We start from the raw sequence: 15,479 nt of genomic DNA, 5'->3' as shown, positions 1-15,479 counted from the left end.
ATAATTCGCGCAGACCAGCATAATGATAAAGATGACAGACAGTGGACAGTGAGTACACACCATTGTCAGGGAGCTAAGAATAGTCATTCAAGGATTTAAATTGTAACTTGGTTCGATTCGCTGCTGAAGGACAGCAAAGTTTTTTGTCTTGTCCATTTGATTACACCTTTAGAAAGACTGAGTAGAAATTTAAATTATTTTAAAAAATTTAATGTCACAGCAGATAGTTTCCAAGCAACTGAATTGCACCGGTTCCATATTAAAAGGTCACCCGCATAACACAGATGATCATTGACTGACCACACGAAGGTTCTGAGTTTGACTTTGCCTGATTTTATTATTTATTTTTGTCGTTGTTTACTGTTTTAGATGGGAAATGTTCCTGTCCCTATTTTTTTCCCCTAACACAGGAAGACAGCTCCTAAAAAGCAAAAGAGGGTGTGGGGTAGCAGGTGAAATGGGAAAGAAAATATTCAGCAAATAATGAGCAGACTGCAAGTCCATTCGAAACAGCGCGAAAAGAAAATCAACAGAATACATGAATTAATTATTAGATGGGTAAGGGAATAGAGAAGACTCAGAATGTACAATAACGGAAAATTTAGACCATTTGATCGTTGTTGCTTAACTCTTCTACAAAAGTTTTCGATTTTTTGGCATGCTTACACATGAGAATAAAGAGATCGTCAGATGTTTCTGTATAAGAGAGAGAGACTGCGTGTGATTGTATGTTTGGGTTTATGCATGTGTAAGGGAATGTGTGTGCGTGCGCACGAGCGCGACGTGTGTGTGTGTGAGAGAGAGAGAGAGCGGGCTCCTGTGATGTTCAAACAGATAACATTTATAATTTGTTGAAACTGATTTTCTGTGTGCTCTAGTAGTGTATGTAGTCAGCAAAGGTCACAACGGCTGCAACAGATATAGTGAAAAGTAAGCACGTGATTAGAAAGATTTTCCTTCTACGGTAATTTCGCGCTGGCTTGAGAGAACAATTAAGGTTTAATGTGTTTGTTCTTTGAACCATGTCATTTGCTCCACGTTAGTCACGCAGACACGTTCACTGTTCTTCCTTTCTTCCATGTACATTCTTTTTGCATCACCTTTATTTTAAACCTCGTTTTCTTAATGCGTCATGAAGAGGAAATGTGTGATGAAGGGACCTCACGATCGTCACTGGCAAATACTTACTGTGGCTTGACCACTGCCTCTGTCCCTCACGCCAACGTGTTCTTTCTCACGCTCGGTCAACACGAGCAAAACACCGGCTGGTTGGAACATCACACCTTTGGTCTGTGTGTGTGTGCAGAACACCAGACAGGAAAGTGCGCGTGTAGAGAGACTTTCCTAAGATGAACACACTTCAAGCTTAATTTATTAATTGTTTGTTATGTATAATTAAGTCGATCATTGGTCGGTCACAGCACTGGCGCCCTTCTGAAGTTTGCATTGTGAACATACCTTAGCGTGCATAACGTGTGTATGTATTTACTTTGTGCATGTTGTAAAAGTGAGCGTGTCTGTTATATACGAATGTGTGTGCATGGTTGTTGATGATTTAGTCAGCTATGCATGATTTATTTTATGTAAAGCGCTATTAAAAAATCTTTGGAAAGGCGCGCGCTATAAAGCTTCATTATTATTATTTAGTGAAGCGTCCCCGGTGTGTATAGTCATCATTTTCTCAGATGAATTGATAAAACTGATAACATCATACATCCTCTGGATATATTAAGTCTATACATATATATCTGATCAGCTCCTGCAGAACCATTATAGAATCGTGGCTAAAGGATTATAATTATAATTGGCATCTTGATTCTCTCCTGTGATCGTTTACATTTTGACCGAGGCAGTGATCGATTGCATCTTTCGATCAAAGAAAAAGAAATGCGATGATACTTTTGACATACACAGTAGCACGTATACTGTGGTCTTCTGCATTCCTAGATCGACATTCCTCTCTCTCTCCCTGTCGATCGTCATTACTTTTTTTCGACTGCTTGGGGAAAACAAGTTCAACCATGCGTAGCTGAGGCGAGGAGCTGCTGTTGACTGCATTAACTGATAATTTCCAACATTGCTTATCAATCTATCAGATGGTCTCACCAAGGACCTATATTCGGTAGTTACATTAGAGAAGATAGATATCTTTGCTCTGGTTACACTTCACTTGCTCAGCGCCGACATCAACGCTTGAGGCGTGACCTGTAGCCTGCCAGAACCAATCAGATCAGCCCTCGTCCATATATGGTAGCACCAGGGTCAGCACACATCCGGAAGTTATTTTGCACACAAGCATCCACCGAGTACGCTGCAGGTAGGGATTGTTTTTCTGTCTCATTTTCACTTCTGTGCAATTAAGCGATTGTTTTTATGTTTTCAAAATAATGACAGTTGTCATGTGACGATAAAGATTAATTTTACAACCATATTGAAATGCTGTGGAAGAAGGCGATGTGAAAACAAACATTGACGGTCTTTGTTTTTCGCGTCTGGTCTGTGTACTTACAGGAGACACACCCTCGAGCCTATACTTGAGTATACCCGCGAAGTTACTTCTTTTTTGTCATGAGCACCCTCTTCGGGAAGAGCTCGTGAAAAAATAGAAATGAAGAGCATAAAATGCGACATTACACACATATTTTTAATATTTATTTAGCATTATTATAGTCTTTTTAATTTGTTTGTCATGCATGACTGGTTAGAAGCGGTCCGTCACTGTTTTTCTCCGCATAAGTAGCGGTTTTCTCAACTGCTGCGTTCATGGCTGCTGTTCATGGGTTCCCCTAGATTCTTGAAAACCTGTGCAGTGAACAGTTTGCGAATGGCAGTGCAGCAGCGCATATGTCTTGCACAAACTGTCGATCAGTCGATTTTCCACCCGTCCTTGTATCGTGTGGAGAATGTTGACGTGGCTCCCTTCCGTGCACTTTACAAGATTTTCTTAATTACTTACGCATCCTGTAGAGAAAGAAGTTGCAAGATAAAAATGCATATATCAGTGAAGTTCAACGATCGAAGTGTCATACTGGAGGCGACGTATATACCATGTACATTGTACAGCTATACTAGTGCAGTAGCACGAAACGTGTAGTACACATCTGTGGTATTAGTCATCGATTGTACGTGCGCACACTGCTGGAAATGCCAATGGGGCGTACACTTGGAAAACCCATGCAGATGATAATGTGACAGAGATGCAGTTAAAGTCGTGTGACATAGCAGTTACAGTCACAAGGGAGTGGTCGTAGACAGAAAGAAGAGAATTAAGAATAAACGGGTCGTGATAATTAATGTTTGGACGAATTAATGCAGGTTAGCGGAACAACAGGTTTCCGTCTTTTACATCTACATTCACACAAATCAGAATAAATGACACAGGTATAACACGTTAATGCAGTTTTAAGGGTTTTTAAACACATTCTTGTGTTGTACATATGCAAATTAGCACTCCCACACGTACAGCTGCACGTTCAGTCCTCTTGTCCATGATCATCAGATATCATAGGCGCAGCATCTTGAATTTCAAATTTCAGTAAATGAATCTCAGGCACATAGTAAATGTATCCATGAAAAAAACTAGCCTGAAATACTAATTCATCATATTTAACATTAACAGGATGGAAGTTTTACTAGCTGTCTAAAGGTATAGGGTTTTGTCACTAAGGCCAGTACCTTTAAAATGTTGACTCTGCATTAGAGTGATACTTTCATGCAAAAGCTCATACCAGATTTTCCTCCATTTTGTTTTTTTTAAAAAGGGCAGTTGAGGCAGGAAAAATCATTGGTTTTTTTTTATATTAGCAGCATGCTCTTCCTTCTTTAGGTCATGTTAACCCTAGACTGAAGTAGGGTTAAAAAAAACACCAAACTATTGGTGATATAAAAATAGTATTTTAAAAACAGTGCAAGTACATATATATCTCTGCATGTAAGTACACATCAAGTTTATGCTAACAGTAACAGTATACAAAATTCAAAATGCGCTCTCTTTATATGTGCACACACACCAAGTTACGCATGGCTGTCCATGCATGTCTACTTAATGTATTTTCAGACAAACACATTTGCACAAACATACTTGGAGGTGAGTGGATGACTCATGTGAAAACCAAATTCAATTTTGACAAGTGAAATCATTATGTGAAGACAAGGAACAAAGGGTATCACTTCCTTCCTCACATCTTTCTTGCAAACATTGTATCCAGCGAGCTTTTATATAGTACGAATGCCCTTGGCTAAGTACATTCAAGTTTGTTGATCTATGAGTCATAAACACATTCCCAACTCTCTCTGGTCAGTTGTTTTCTTAGTGACTGGCTTTGTAAGAATGTGTGTGTGCATGCATGCATGCATTTGAGTGTATGCACAAATTTAAATGTGTACATGTACATTTTATAGGTCTGTGTGTACACACATGCACTGACTGTACAAACTTGCTTCACTGTTTGTGCAATGATGTCACTGCAGAAATAGCCAAACATAAAAGGTTGTGTTTTCTATTGCAACTTCTGTGTGTGTGTGTTATAAACCAAGCATTCTAACTGTAGCCCTGTGATAAAAATTTTTTTATTTAGAACTTAATTTCTGTTCATTCTGAAACAAAAACTTTGATATCACAGAATTCGGTATTGCAGATGCTGCAGCATTTAAAAGTAGTACTTCCTTTTAGTATTAGATGCATCAGAAAGGGGGAATAAAAGCCTATATTTAGAGACTTGGGTAGTTAAATGATGAGAAGTTTACAGTGAGCAAAATCTGAGACATACCTTCTTTCCCCACACTCAAATTTCGTCCATAGAAACAGTTTGAAATGGAACCAAACAGCCTATACAAGCTGATAAAGCTACTTGAATCAGCATCACTAGCAGCATCTAAGGAAGCAACCATTTCATGGCCAGCTTTCTAATTCTTTTTTTTGCTTATTTTACCTCTCGTAAATAAAGAATTGTCATTGTCATTTTCAATGTGGCTGTTTTGAAACATGCTTTGACATATGTCTAGACAACTCCCCTGGCTACCTGCCATCTACAGGTAAACACAAGGACTAATTGGGTGCATTTTGTTTTAATGAATGGGTAAAACTGAGTACTATTTCTCAAAATATGGGTTAGTACACCCCTTCTGTTCTCAAGATCACTATGCACAGAAAAAGGTCAAAACTATAATGACAGATAACACCTGGTCCCAGCTGTCCCACCGACAGGGAGGCAGTCAGTGTAAATGTGTCCGCATATGATCCTAACTTGTTGGTCTTTTTCTGTGCATGGTGATGTGTCTAGATGAGTATGAAGAAAGGGATGTATTCATTCATATTTGGGGAAATAGTACCTTACGCCAAGTATTACCCAATCATTAGAAAATATTTTGGCTCCGCTAGGTCTTGAATAGGGAAGTTACAAATCAGCAGGTTGACATGGTGCACACTGTCCATTAAGGCCTTTGGGTTATAATGCCTTGCCTTTTCACCTTTTTCAATAGCTTATACAACTTATAATCATAGTGCCCTGCTAGTATATGATTGCAGATATGAAGAAACTAACTAAAAATAAGGTCTAAAACAATGAATATAAATTTACAAATATTAGACAAATTATTTCACAATTTATTATGTCCATAATGGAAAAAAGTTATTTAATGGTGGTTATTTTTGTGGGATCAATCATGATTGAAGCAAATGAACTTAACATTTTTTCTGTAATATAAAATATATGCAATTATTTTAAAATCTTCTCAGGTCAGTCTCTTGAGATATTTAGTCCTGCTGAAATACAATAAAACTCATCACCATGTCTGGAAGTCGAGGTGAGTCATACATAAGCAACATTAAACAGAAATATTGATTTAGCTTTTGTTATATAATACTGTTAATGGAATGTTAGTTTATACTTAACAGATTTAGCAACCTTTATGAAAAGTCTAAAACAAAACTCTTGCAAGGTAATCTTTGTTTCCAGAAAGAAAATTTTTTCTTAAAACATAGTTAAAATTGTTTATATGAAGGAGGATTTAACTTGGTGGAAGGTCTTGAGGAAATAAAGATTTTTTTATGTTTTTAATGTATTAATTTAATAATGTTTAGGTAAGATAGAATATGTTAATTTTTTTCAGGTCTGAGAAAAGCTGCAAAGTATGACTGGAAGCAGACTAACCTTGCCAACTTTGGCTCTGACATTGACAAAAAAGTGAAGAGTAAGTGCTATATAATCAAGTGATATGTTATAAAAGTGAAAAAAACCTAGATCTGTGGTGTTCACATTGGATATTGTTCAATATTGTAAATATCTGTACAGATAAAAATGTTTTGGCATGATGCATAGACCATATGGTTTAAAAGTGTCCTCAACAGTAGAAGTAAGATAGAAAGCATGTGTACACTTTATAACTTGGATGTCTACAATGATCAATTTCTGTGTATCTTTTACCCATTGAATAAATCAATATCCCATCCTGCAAGAGAGGCGGTAAGAGTAAGGGTCCCAAGTAAGGGAAGAGAAACCAACATGCGGGCTACCTGTTATGGGATCCTAAAATGACGGAATTTGAATGTAACTGTTAGACCCATGGACCTGTATTGGTGGATTGCTGTCTTGTCTGCCAAGACCAGCGCTTAGCTTCTTGCGAAGACTTTAGAAGACTTCAGTACTTGAATAAAATGTAGAAAAAACTGCATTTAGACGTAACCAGACCATCCAGATGGATCAACAATTGAATGTAGCTATATATCCTATGGTCTGCTGCAGACACAAGACAGCAGGTTTTCAATATCAAAATTCTAAACCAATGATTTCCAGAATAATAACCACAAAAGTAAATTAAAAAATTATTGACTATTTCATTAAAAAATATTGGGAATAGAGGGGTTAATCAACAATTTTTAAGATCATTTATAGGCACTTTAATGAACAATTAAACATATGGTACCAGTCTGACTTAAGTGCAGTAAATAAAACGTCAGACAGAAGGAGGTGTGCTTGTGTATAAATGTGTTTTTGCTTTGCCATAATAGCAAGGGTTTCTGTTTTTGTCATCAACAGAGGAGTCTGCCAAAACTGAGCCTGCATGGCAAGGAGCTGGCAGAGCACCTGGTCTTCAAATCTGGCGGATTGAGGTGTGAAAACTCTTCTTTCATGCAGAATTTAGAAAAATTATTTTAATTTTCCAAGATATGTGCGTGTTTGTTTGTTTTCATACATATTGTGCATTAAATATGACAAATGCAAAGAATGGGTGCATGCAGACATAGGTATTTGCCTGAATAGTACTTTCATAGGCACAGTGATTCACAACCATGCTTATATTGCAGCAATTCAAAGTGAAAGATGTGCCAAAGGAAGATTATGGAGAATTCTTCAGTGGAGACTCCTACATTATTCTGAATGTTAGTAAATAAGTACTTCTCTTCGCTGTTACATCTCTTTATCATCACCTGCTTTCAGTTTCTCTACATTCCTACCAGTTCTTTGCTTTATTACAACCATTTCTCACCATCTGTATAGGATTTTGGTCTAGGTCTCTTCCAACACCCCACACTCACATTCCAATTCATTAACGCTATTGCTTAACTTGCATCCTTTTTCTTAGTTTAACTTTTCAGTAAACATTTTTTTCAGAGCACTTTCTCAATTCTTACTGAAGGGACATTGTAGTAATGAATAACAGAAAGAAACTTAAAGTACTACAAATGTTCAAGATTCTTCTCTCTTAATTGACTATAATTTATATTTTGCAGACTTACAAAGATAAGGATAGTGATGAACTGCACTATGATGTTTACTTCTGGATTGGAAAGTACAGCTCTACGGTAAGCAATGGCAATTGGTTTGCAATGTCCCTGTTTCTTGTTTTTGACAGAAAAACCCCCAAAGCAAACAAAAACAACAACAGGCTCATGATCTGGCATTTATATAAGTAGCAACCATCCTAAAGTCAGTCCAGCATTTCATTTTTGACAGAGCATGCTGGGAATGTTTGAGGTAAAGTGACCTGGCCAATCACATTTCTCTGTTAGTAATATTTATAAATCAGTGCAAACAAACAAGAAGCTATTCACCACTTTTCCACACATAATCATAAGTTTAATATGTGATATGGTGCTTCAATGTGTTTATGATTTTCAGATTTACCCAAGTTGCCAATCAGGCCAGGTTTTTTCCCCCTATCTTCTCTTACATTTCTTCTCATATAATTATCCCTTTTTTAGACTTGTGCTTATTAGCTTGCTGTGGATGGCATAATAGCATACAATAGTATTTCTGGTGCATTGTTAGGATGAGTATGGTACAGCAGCCTACAAGACAGTGGAGCTTGATACTTTCCTTGACGACAAGCCTGTTCAACATCGTGAAGTTCAAGGTCATGAGAGTGATTTGTTTAAGAGTTACTTTCCCAAGGGAATGGTGTAAGTATGTTAAAATGTTTGTCCCCAGAAACAAAGAAATAAGTTTTGTTAATTAAATCAATATGCTGTCATTTAGGAAAATGTACTTTGGATACTTATTAAGTCAGGATTAATTGTTAGCAAAAGGTCAGGACTAACTCTAAGTGTCCTTTGCCGACAGATTAACTGAGTATTTCTCCTCACAGTAGTGATTGAGTCCTCCTTTGTTAGAGGTTACAGGTATTTTATATTTATTTCAGTTTGGTTTTTTTTCAAAATTTATGAACTAAAATAGAATGATGTGTGTTTATAGGATAATGGAGGGTGGTGTCAACAGTGGTTTTGTGCGGGTGGCAGACAAGGCTGAGTATATTCCCAGACTGACACTTGTTTCACGTGACAAGAACAAGAAGGTGGTATTGAAAGAGGTAAGCCACCAAAACATTCTTGCACTTATTTCTCACTCATTTACTGCATCTTTGGAGCCAATACACATCATTTAGAACTGCTCTAGTTCTTTTTGGATATGTTTAATTGTTTCTCTAGTATTTTTGTTTTTAACTTATTATCCTGATTAGCTCTTAGCATGTCAGTCATTTATGGTCGCATTAGAGACATGTTTTATTTTGGCAGGTTCCCAGAAGGCTACCACTCAACTCAGATGATGTCTACGTTCTAGATGCTGGTGACATTCTCTACCAGTGGAATGGAAACAAGTCAAGCCCATTTGAGCGTAATAAGGTGACCACATACGATAAATGAAGAACAATAAAGACCAGTATCTCATATTTTGCTTAAACTGCACACTTTTGCAAGTATTTGTGGAAAATCATACTGCCAGCAAAAAAAAAAAGCAGAAAAAAACCATTGAGTTTTTAAGTACTGATGTCAGTAAGCTTAGTTTCAAAAGTTTGAAAATGTGGATAAAAATGTGTATTGCTGAAAAGATGTAGCAAATTACGTCTTTCTGCAGGCAAGTGACTTTATTTGCCAAATCAAATCTAAGCGTGGTGAAGTTTCTTCAGTGGTTTTAGAAGAGGATAGCACTTCGGACAGTGTAAGTTGTTCATATTTTTACGTCATTTATGAATTATATGTAAGATGTAATTTTTGACAAATAATTTTATTTCCAACATTTTAAATATATTTCTAAAATCTTGTAATGCAGGATAGCTTTTTCAGACTATGTTGATACAGTTATGTATTGTAATATTAAGTCAATGTGCACATTCTTTATTTATTAATCTACTTAATTCTTCCTCTGGTCAGCTGCATCTTACATTGATATTGATCTACCAAATGTTGTAGCACCCTTTCTTTGGTTATCTGAATGAAGACCCTGATGATGATGACGACTCTGATAATGAAGACCCCACAGCAGATAACAAGCTTTATAGGTGAGAAATCCTTGATATTGTTTATGTTGCTTGTTTTTCAAGCTGATTACACCTTGAAAAAAAAATCCTAAATATATTTTGACATGGAGCAAATTAAACCTTGTGTTAGTAAGTAGTGAGAAATGCTGATTAAAAAGCAAAAGCCGTATGTAAATGACAACCAAAAACCATGTTTGTTGTTTTGTTATAGAGTCAACACTGATACCCGTGACTATGAACTGGTGAAGGAAGGGGGCGTAACTCAGGATGATTTCAAGAGTGATGTAAGCTGCTTTTGAAATTATTTGGAACACACCATCATTAAAACAGAGAAACTTGTACTGATGTTATTCTGCTAGCACATTAAATTGAACAAAAAAAATATTAAATTGAAAAGAAAAATTATTGCTGAAGAGAAAATGGTGGCTGTTGTACAAGTTATTTATCAGTAAGGCTAAGCAGCACACACACACACATATATATGTTGTCTGAATATATATATATGTATAAAGTTTATGAATTATACTTAAAATTTTTTGCATGCACGTGTGTGTGTGGGTGTGTGTGTGAGAGAGAATTAGAGAGAATGGGGGAAACTGCATATGTTTACAGCGTTCAGTTCATTTATTATGATCATATCTAAGCTTTACCAGATTGTTTTCTGATGCCATAATGCAAACTGCCTATAGATTTTAAACATATAGAGTTATTCTATTGCATTCTATTTTCCGTTGCAATGATAAACACTGCTTGTATGAAGATTTACATTGTTTTGAAGATTTCAAAGATTTCCAAATGCAGTAACACAGACTCCCAGTAAAGTTAAAATACATGGTTAGCAGACAAAGATGGCCGGTGCATGGTGCTCTTTCATTTGTGTTTCAGGATGTTTTCATCTTTGATAATGGTCAGGCAGTATTTGTGTGGATTGGTGCAAATGCTTCACCTGATGAGAAAAAGAATGGCCTGCCCCTAGCACATGTATGTAGTCATCTATGGAGTTTTATTCCTCTATCTCTACTCTCTTTATGTGATGGTGAATTCCAGCGTACTTATCTTTTAGGCAGATGATCTACAAAGCTCTAATAGTTTATTGAATAAGACCAGTTTATGTCAATGGTTGGCTTTACTAGCAGTGAAATATTAAGCTATAGTCTTCTTCAGGGCAGTGATTTTATTAACCTTCAGTCTGTTCCCTTTGGTTATAAAATGTTATGACAGATGACCATTTCCAACAAAGGTTTGTTTTGTGATAGCTTGGGTTTGTTTTTTTTAAGTTCTTGTCTTCTTGACTTTGACTTGGACCACCAGACCATCTGTATATGGCTTATCTCGCTCTTACTCTGCTCATTAGATCTGAATAAATTTACATTTCATAAGAGATAACAAGGACACAATAACACTTTTTCTAGTGTTTTTAATGATTGGAAAGATGCAACAATGGAATGAATATATTGTTTTATAATAGAAAACCTTTGCTTCGCTACTCATTACATACAATAAATTTGTTTTACTAAAATATAAAGTAAATTTGTCAGTTTCTAGACCCTTCCTAATAATTGTTTTAGTTTTTTAGGAAAATATTTGCTAAAGTAAAACCATTAGACATGGATTACAATCTAAATGCGGTAGCTTTGTAATGTTTTAATTGACATCCTCATGAATAGCTATTTCTTTCTTTCTCTTATGTGTTCTTCCATTGTAATCTTAATTGCATCTTGTCAAAATAGCTGTATCATTGGTATCTAAGCTGCTGTGAGATAAATCATGACTGGTTCGAGTGTGCATGCTCAGTTCATTCTCTTGCCTTGGGCAGAACTATATTTCCAGCACTGGCCAGCCATGGCGCCCCTTGGTTGTGCTGCGGGAAGGAACCAAGTGTGAAACCTTTGCCGCTGCTCTCCGCGGTTAATGTGCCTACCAACAGCCTTTCTCATTTCAAAAGTTTGCCTCAGTGTGAGGAAACCCCAACTCTTTTTCACCTTATAATGTTATCAACATGCATGACAATGCTAGCTGTATTTTGGTATCAGCGCATGCTGCTTTCCAGTTTGTGTATGAGTTCTGTGCTCGCGAACTGCTTTTTTTGTTGCAGTTCATTTGCAGAATTTTCACGCCACTTTGTTCTTCTCTTCATCGTATCCCATTGTTGTTTTCCATGTTCTTACATGCCTGCCATTTCTATTGTGCAAGCAGAGGGGTTTGGTTTCTCCCTGCATAGTCTTTTTGATGTTGACCATCTTTCTAGTTGCTCTGGTCTTTCCCTGAGTATGTCTCCAGAGTTGTGATATTGGTGTATCAGCATTTACATTGTATTTAGGTGCTGGATAACTAATGCCTTTACTAAATGTTCCTGCTGGCCTACTGATCAGAAGCAGTTAGTGCAGCACTAGCTTCTTTTTGTCTGTGATATATGTAATACGTGATGTGTTCTTAAACCCTGATCCCCCAAAATTTTATATTAAAGCATTTAATGTTTTATTTTCAGCAGTGCTTTTGATTATGCCCTGCATTATGTGTAATGTCTACTACATGTGTATATATATCTACTATATGCATATGTCTACTACATGTGTGTATGTATGCAGATGAGCATAAGAAGATAGCAAGAGTGAGAAAGGTCAAACATGAACATATGCATGCACATGCACCTGTACTTGTGCATGCACAAACACACAAACTCTCACTCTACAATCACTATTAATATGTAGTGTATAATACTGCCTTAATACTGAGCTTTGAGTTTTTTTGATGTACGCAGAACTACGTCAGTAAATCTGGTAAACCATGGCGACCCCTCACTGTGATCAAGGAAGGCTCCAGAAGCGAAGCCTTTGAAAAGGCCCTTAAAGCATAAGCTAACATCTGTGGCTCCCATATCAAGGAAAATGTCTCTCTGTGCATCTGTTAGTATCAACTTAGTAGATCTCTTATTGCTGAGTAAATAAAGTAAGCTTGAGTTATAGGTGCTTTGTGCTCTTATTTGCAGCAGTGCTGCTATATCAGTAATAGTTTAGTTTATGATCAAAGCTTTGCTCATATATTAGATGTATTGTTGCATAGTAGATTGTGTACATTAAAAAGAAAACATTTTTGTTTTCATTACGGCCATGAATAGGAATTCTGGTGAACAAATACTTGCATTTGTTAGCTTAAAATATGCCACATGATGAGTGATGATATTTTTTATTCTACAGGAATAAGATACCAATATTTGATAATATCAATTATTTCATGTTCCGATAAAACATCAAGAAGTAGAATTTGTCTGTCTATGCTTTTTTATGATTAATTTAGGATAGAATTAAGTGCTGAAAATTAAATCCCATCTTTTAGACAGATTAAAATTGTTCTGAAGACAAGCAAAGGCTCTTTCTTTTGGAATTTGACTTATCTTGATTTGCCCAAGAGATTTTAAGCAAAAGTACAAGAACTAATTATGTAAGATTTTTTGGTAACAAAGTGCTGGTGCTTTATACTATACTTTCTGTTGCTAAATTGTTTTTGTTTTGTAATAGCAATTTATACTTGGTAATGGATGATACTTTAACTATTTTTTGCATAGCTTGCTCACTTCATAATTCAAGGAAAAAGGTTTTTTTTTTCTTCTAACAGAACAGTTTGTTTAATGAAGGTCCGTGATACTGATAATATGCAACCTGCATGTTGAGCCAGCTGCACTGACTGGTATTTAGGGTTTCTCTGCAGTGACATTAATTGTGCCTTGTAATGTATTGCCTGGTCTTCAAAATTGTTTTTTAATAGACCCAATGTTTTTTCCATAACCACCTTTTGAAAGCAATGAAATTTCATGGTAATTTCTCCAAGTATTGAATTAATTTATTTTTAAGTAGTAGTTATTATTCGTCAGAATGCATGACTATTTTGTAATGGAAACTTTGTTAAAAGTCACTTCAAAATGTTGCTAGATTGGTTAAAAAAAACTACTTTTCAACATTGTTGGACTCAGCATAAGACTGCCCAAGACATGATCATTCCACCTTCTTTGAATTTGTCTTTGCCTGTCATGGCCTACAGCGCAAAGTCCTACCCCATTTTATGTTAAGGAGTAGGAAATTGTGATTCCTGAATGTGAGTGAAAACTTGACATTTCTAGAATTTGTTGTTCTTCAGTATTTTTAAACAGGTTGTTTGAACTGGTGGTTATGTTGTTTTTCCTTTTCTTTTGCTGTAATGTGTTTACAGGGATTTGTCTCATTTTCCACCAAGTTTCTGGTCATTTCAAAAATATTTTACATTTTTAAATATGTTTTTGTTTAATATGCTTAAATAGTGAGTTGTGAAGTGTATTTTGATATTTTTTATAGTTGCTGATGTTATAGGTCAGGACATTAAATTCTTTTTCTATTAAGAATACTAAGCAAATGTATTAAAGAGGTGGTGAAGATTTAATAAACAAAAATCATAAGAAAATTTAGCTCAGTTTTAAATTTTTTAAATAACTAATTTTTTTAACATCAAATATAAAATGTAAAAATATTATGCCAAGCATGTTGATAAAGGCAGAGTTTAGATCTTTAAAGGACATAACCATACAATCAGTGGATTCCTTGACATATGAACTTATTTAATTCAAATGTCTTAGGAAAGTAGACATAGAAATAGCAAAAGTCAAATTTGAATTCTATTTTTATGTAGCGAGGAATGACGAAAGATCACTACAAAAGTATAGCGTCAGGTGCAGTAACAACAGTTTGCTTTAATAACACTTTAGATTATACACCAGCTGAAAGTATTTATGACCATTTTTTACATGGTCTGCTAATAATGATATCAAGTCTTTATTTTTATCTTGAATACTCAAAAGAAAATTACAAGCTATGTTATACCTAACCGAACTTTTTTTCATATGATGACATGCAGCATACATATTTCACAAGCTAAGGATTTAATTAAAACTTAGAGTTGGCCCTAAGTCATTAACTAGTTAGATTTTTGACTTTTTATGTTGATTCTGGAGAGGTCACCAAAATACACAGCAATGAAGGTGAAAGACGCGATGTCTCTGGCATCAAGTGATGAGAAATGACAGGTTGATCCATTATATTCTCCTCCATGACATTGAAAGACAATTATTACCAGTGTAGTTAATGACAGAATTCTGATTGAGCTAACAGGTTTTTAGTAGGCACAAAAAGAGACTATTGCGCACAACAAAAATGCTGCACATTTCCAGGAACTTGGATGATGAGCAGTAGATCTACCACAGAATCAGCCTTTATAATGTATCAAAGCAGAATTTGTGCAATAGATAAAAGAAACTAAAACAATCTCTAGATAAATTTAACTAAAAAAAAAAGTTTTGCCAGGCTTTATTTTGCTCTGTAGAAGGTGACATAGTATTGTTGCAGTCGCCGACAGTCTTCACTTATTTTATACTTAACAAATGTCTGCTTGTTTAATTCACTGATCTGTATACAGCTTTTCCACACTATTTTAGTCAATAAAGTCTATAAACTTTGTCATGAATCTTATTGATAAGTCTGAAGAGTGGATGTGATAAAATTGAAAGTCTGGTAAACTGAACAGTCATTAAGGCTGTGTAGTGGCTTAAAGCATTCGCCACAAAAATAAGTTCTTTGTTTGGATCCCGGCTCCAACACGCCTCTTTTTGTTCACAGATCTGACCAACTGCAATTTTCTTCAAAGTTTCCTCCATCCCTCTGTGGGTGTGCATGCAAGTGAGCATGTGTGCATGAATA

At 35.8% G+C, this 15,479-nt stretch overlaps 1 protein-coding gene across 2 annotated transcripts; it reads left to right on the top strand.

Annotated features, from left to right (window-relative positions):
* Positions 1-2,229: 2,229 nt before the first annotated feature.
* Positions 2,230-15,240, top strand: LOC112571511 (gelsolin-like protein 2). 2 transcript variants are annotated; one of them, XM_025250524.1, is made up of 15 exons: positions 2,230-2,317; positions 5,738-5,805; positions 6,112-6,192; positions 7,038-7,111; positions 7,307-7,381; positions 7,733-7,804; positions 8,271-8,401; positions 8,694-8,808; positions 9,014-9,121; positions 9,354-9,437; positions 9,689-9,777; positions 9,968-10,040; positions 10,642-10,737; positions 11,573-11,712; positions 12,518-15,240. In XM_025250524.1, exons 2-14 carry the CDS (start codon positions 5,790-5,792, stop codon positions 11,666-11,668), a joined length of 1,110 nt encoding a protein of 369 aa, XP_025106309.1. In that variant the 5' UTR covers positions 2,230-2,317; positions 5,738-5,789; the 3' UTR covers positions 11,669-11,712; positions 12,518-15,240. The 2 variants fall into 2 exon arrangements, with proteins under 2 accessions (XP_025106309.1, XP_025106308.1); XM_025250523.1 differs by lacking the exon at positions 11,573-11,712 and having other exon boundaries at positions 2,231-2,317.
* Positions 15,241-15,479: the final 239 nt, after the last annotated feature.

This window comes from Pomacea canaliculata, linkage group LG9 (genome assembly GCF_003073045.1).
Source record: "Pomacea canaliculata isolate SZHN2017 linkage group LG9, ASM307304v1, whole genome shotgun sequence".
Lineage (NCBI taxonomy): Eukaryota > Metazoa > Mollusca > Gastropoda > Architaenioglossa > Ampullariidae > Pomacea > Pomacea canaliculata.
Note: the sequence above shows the minus strand (reverse complement) of the source record. Positions and strands in the feature narration are given on the sequence as shown.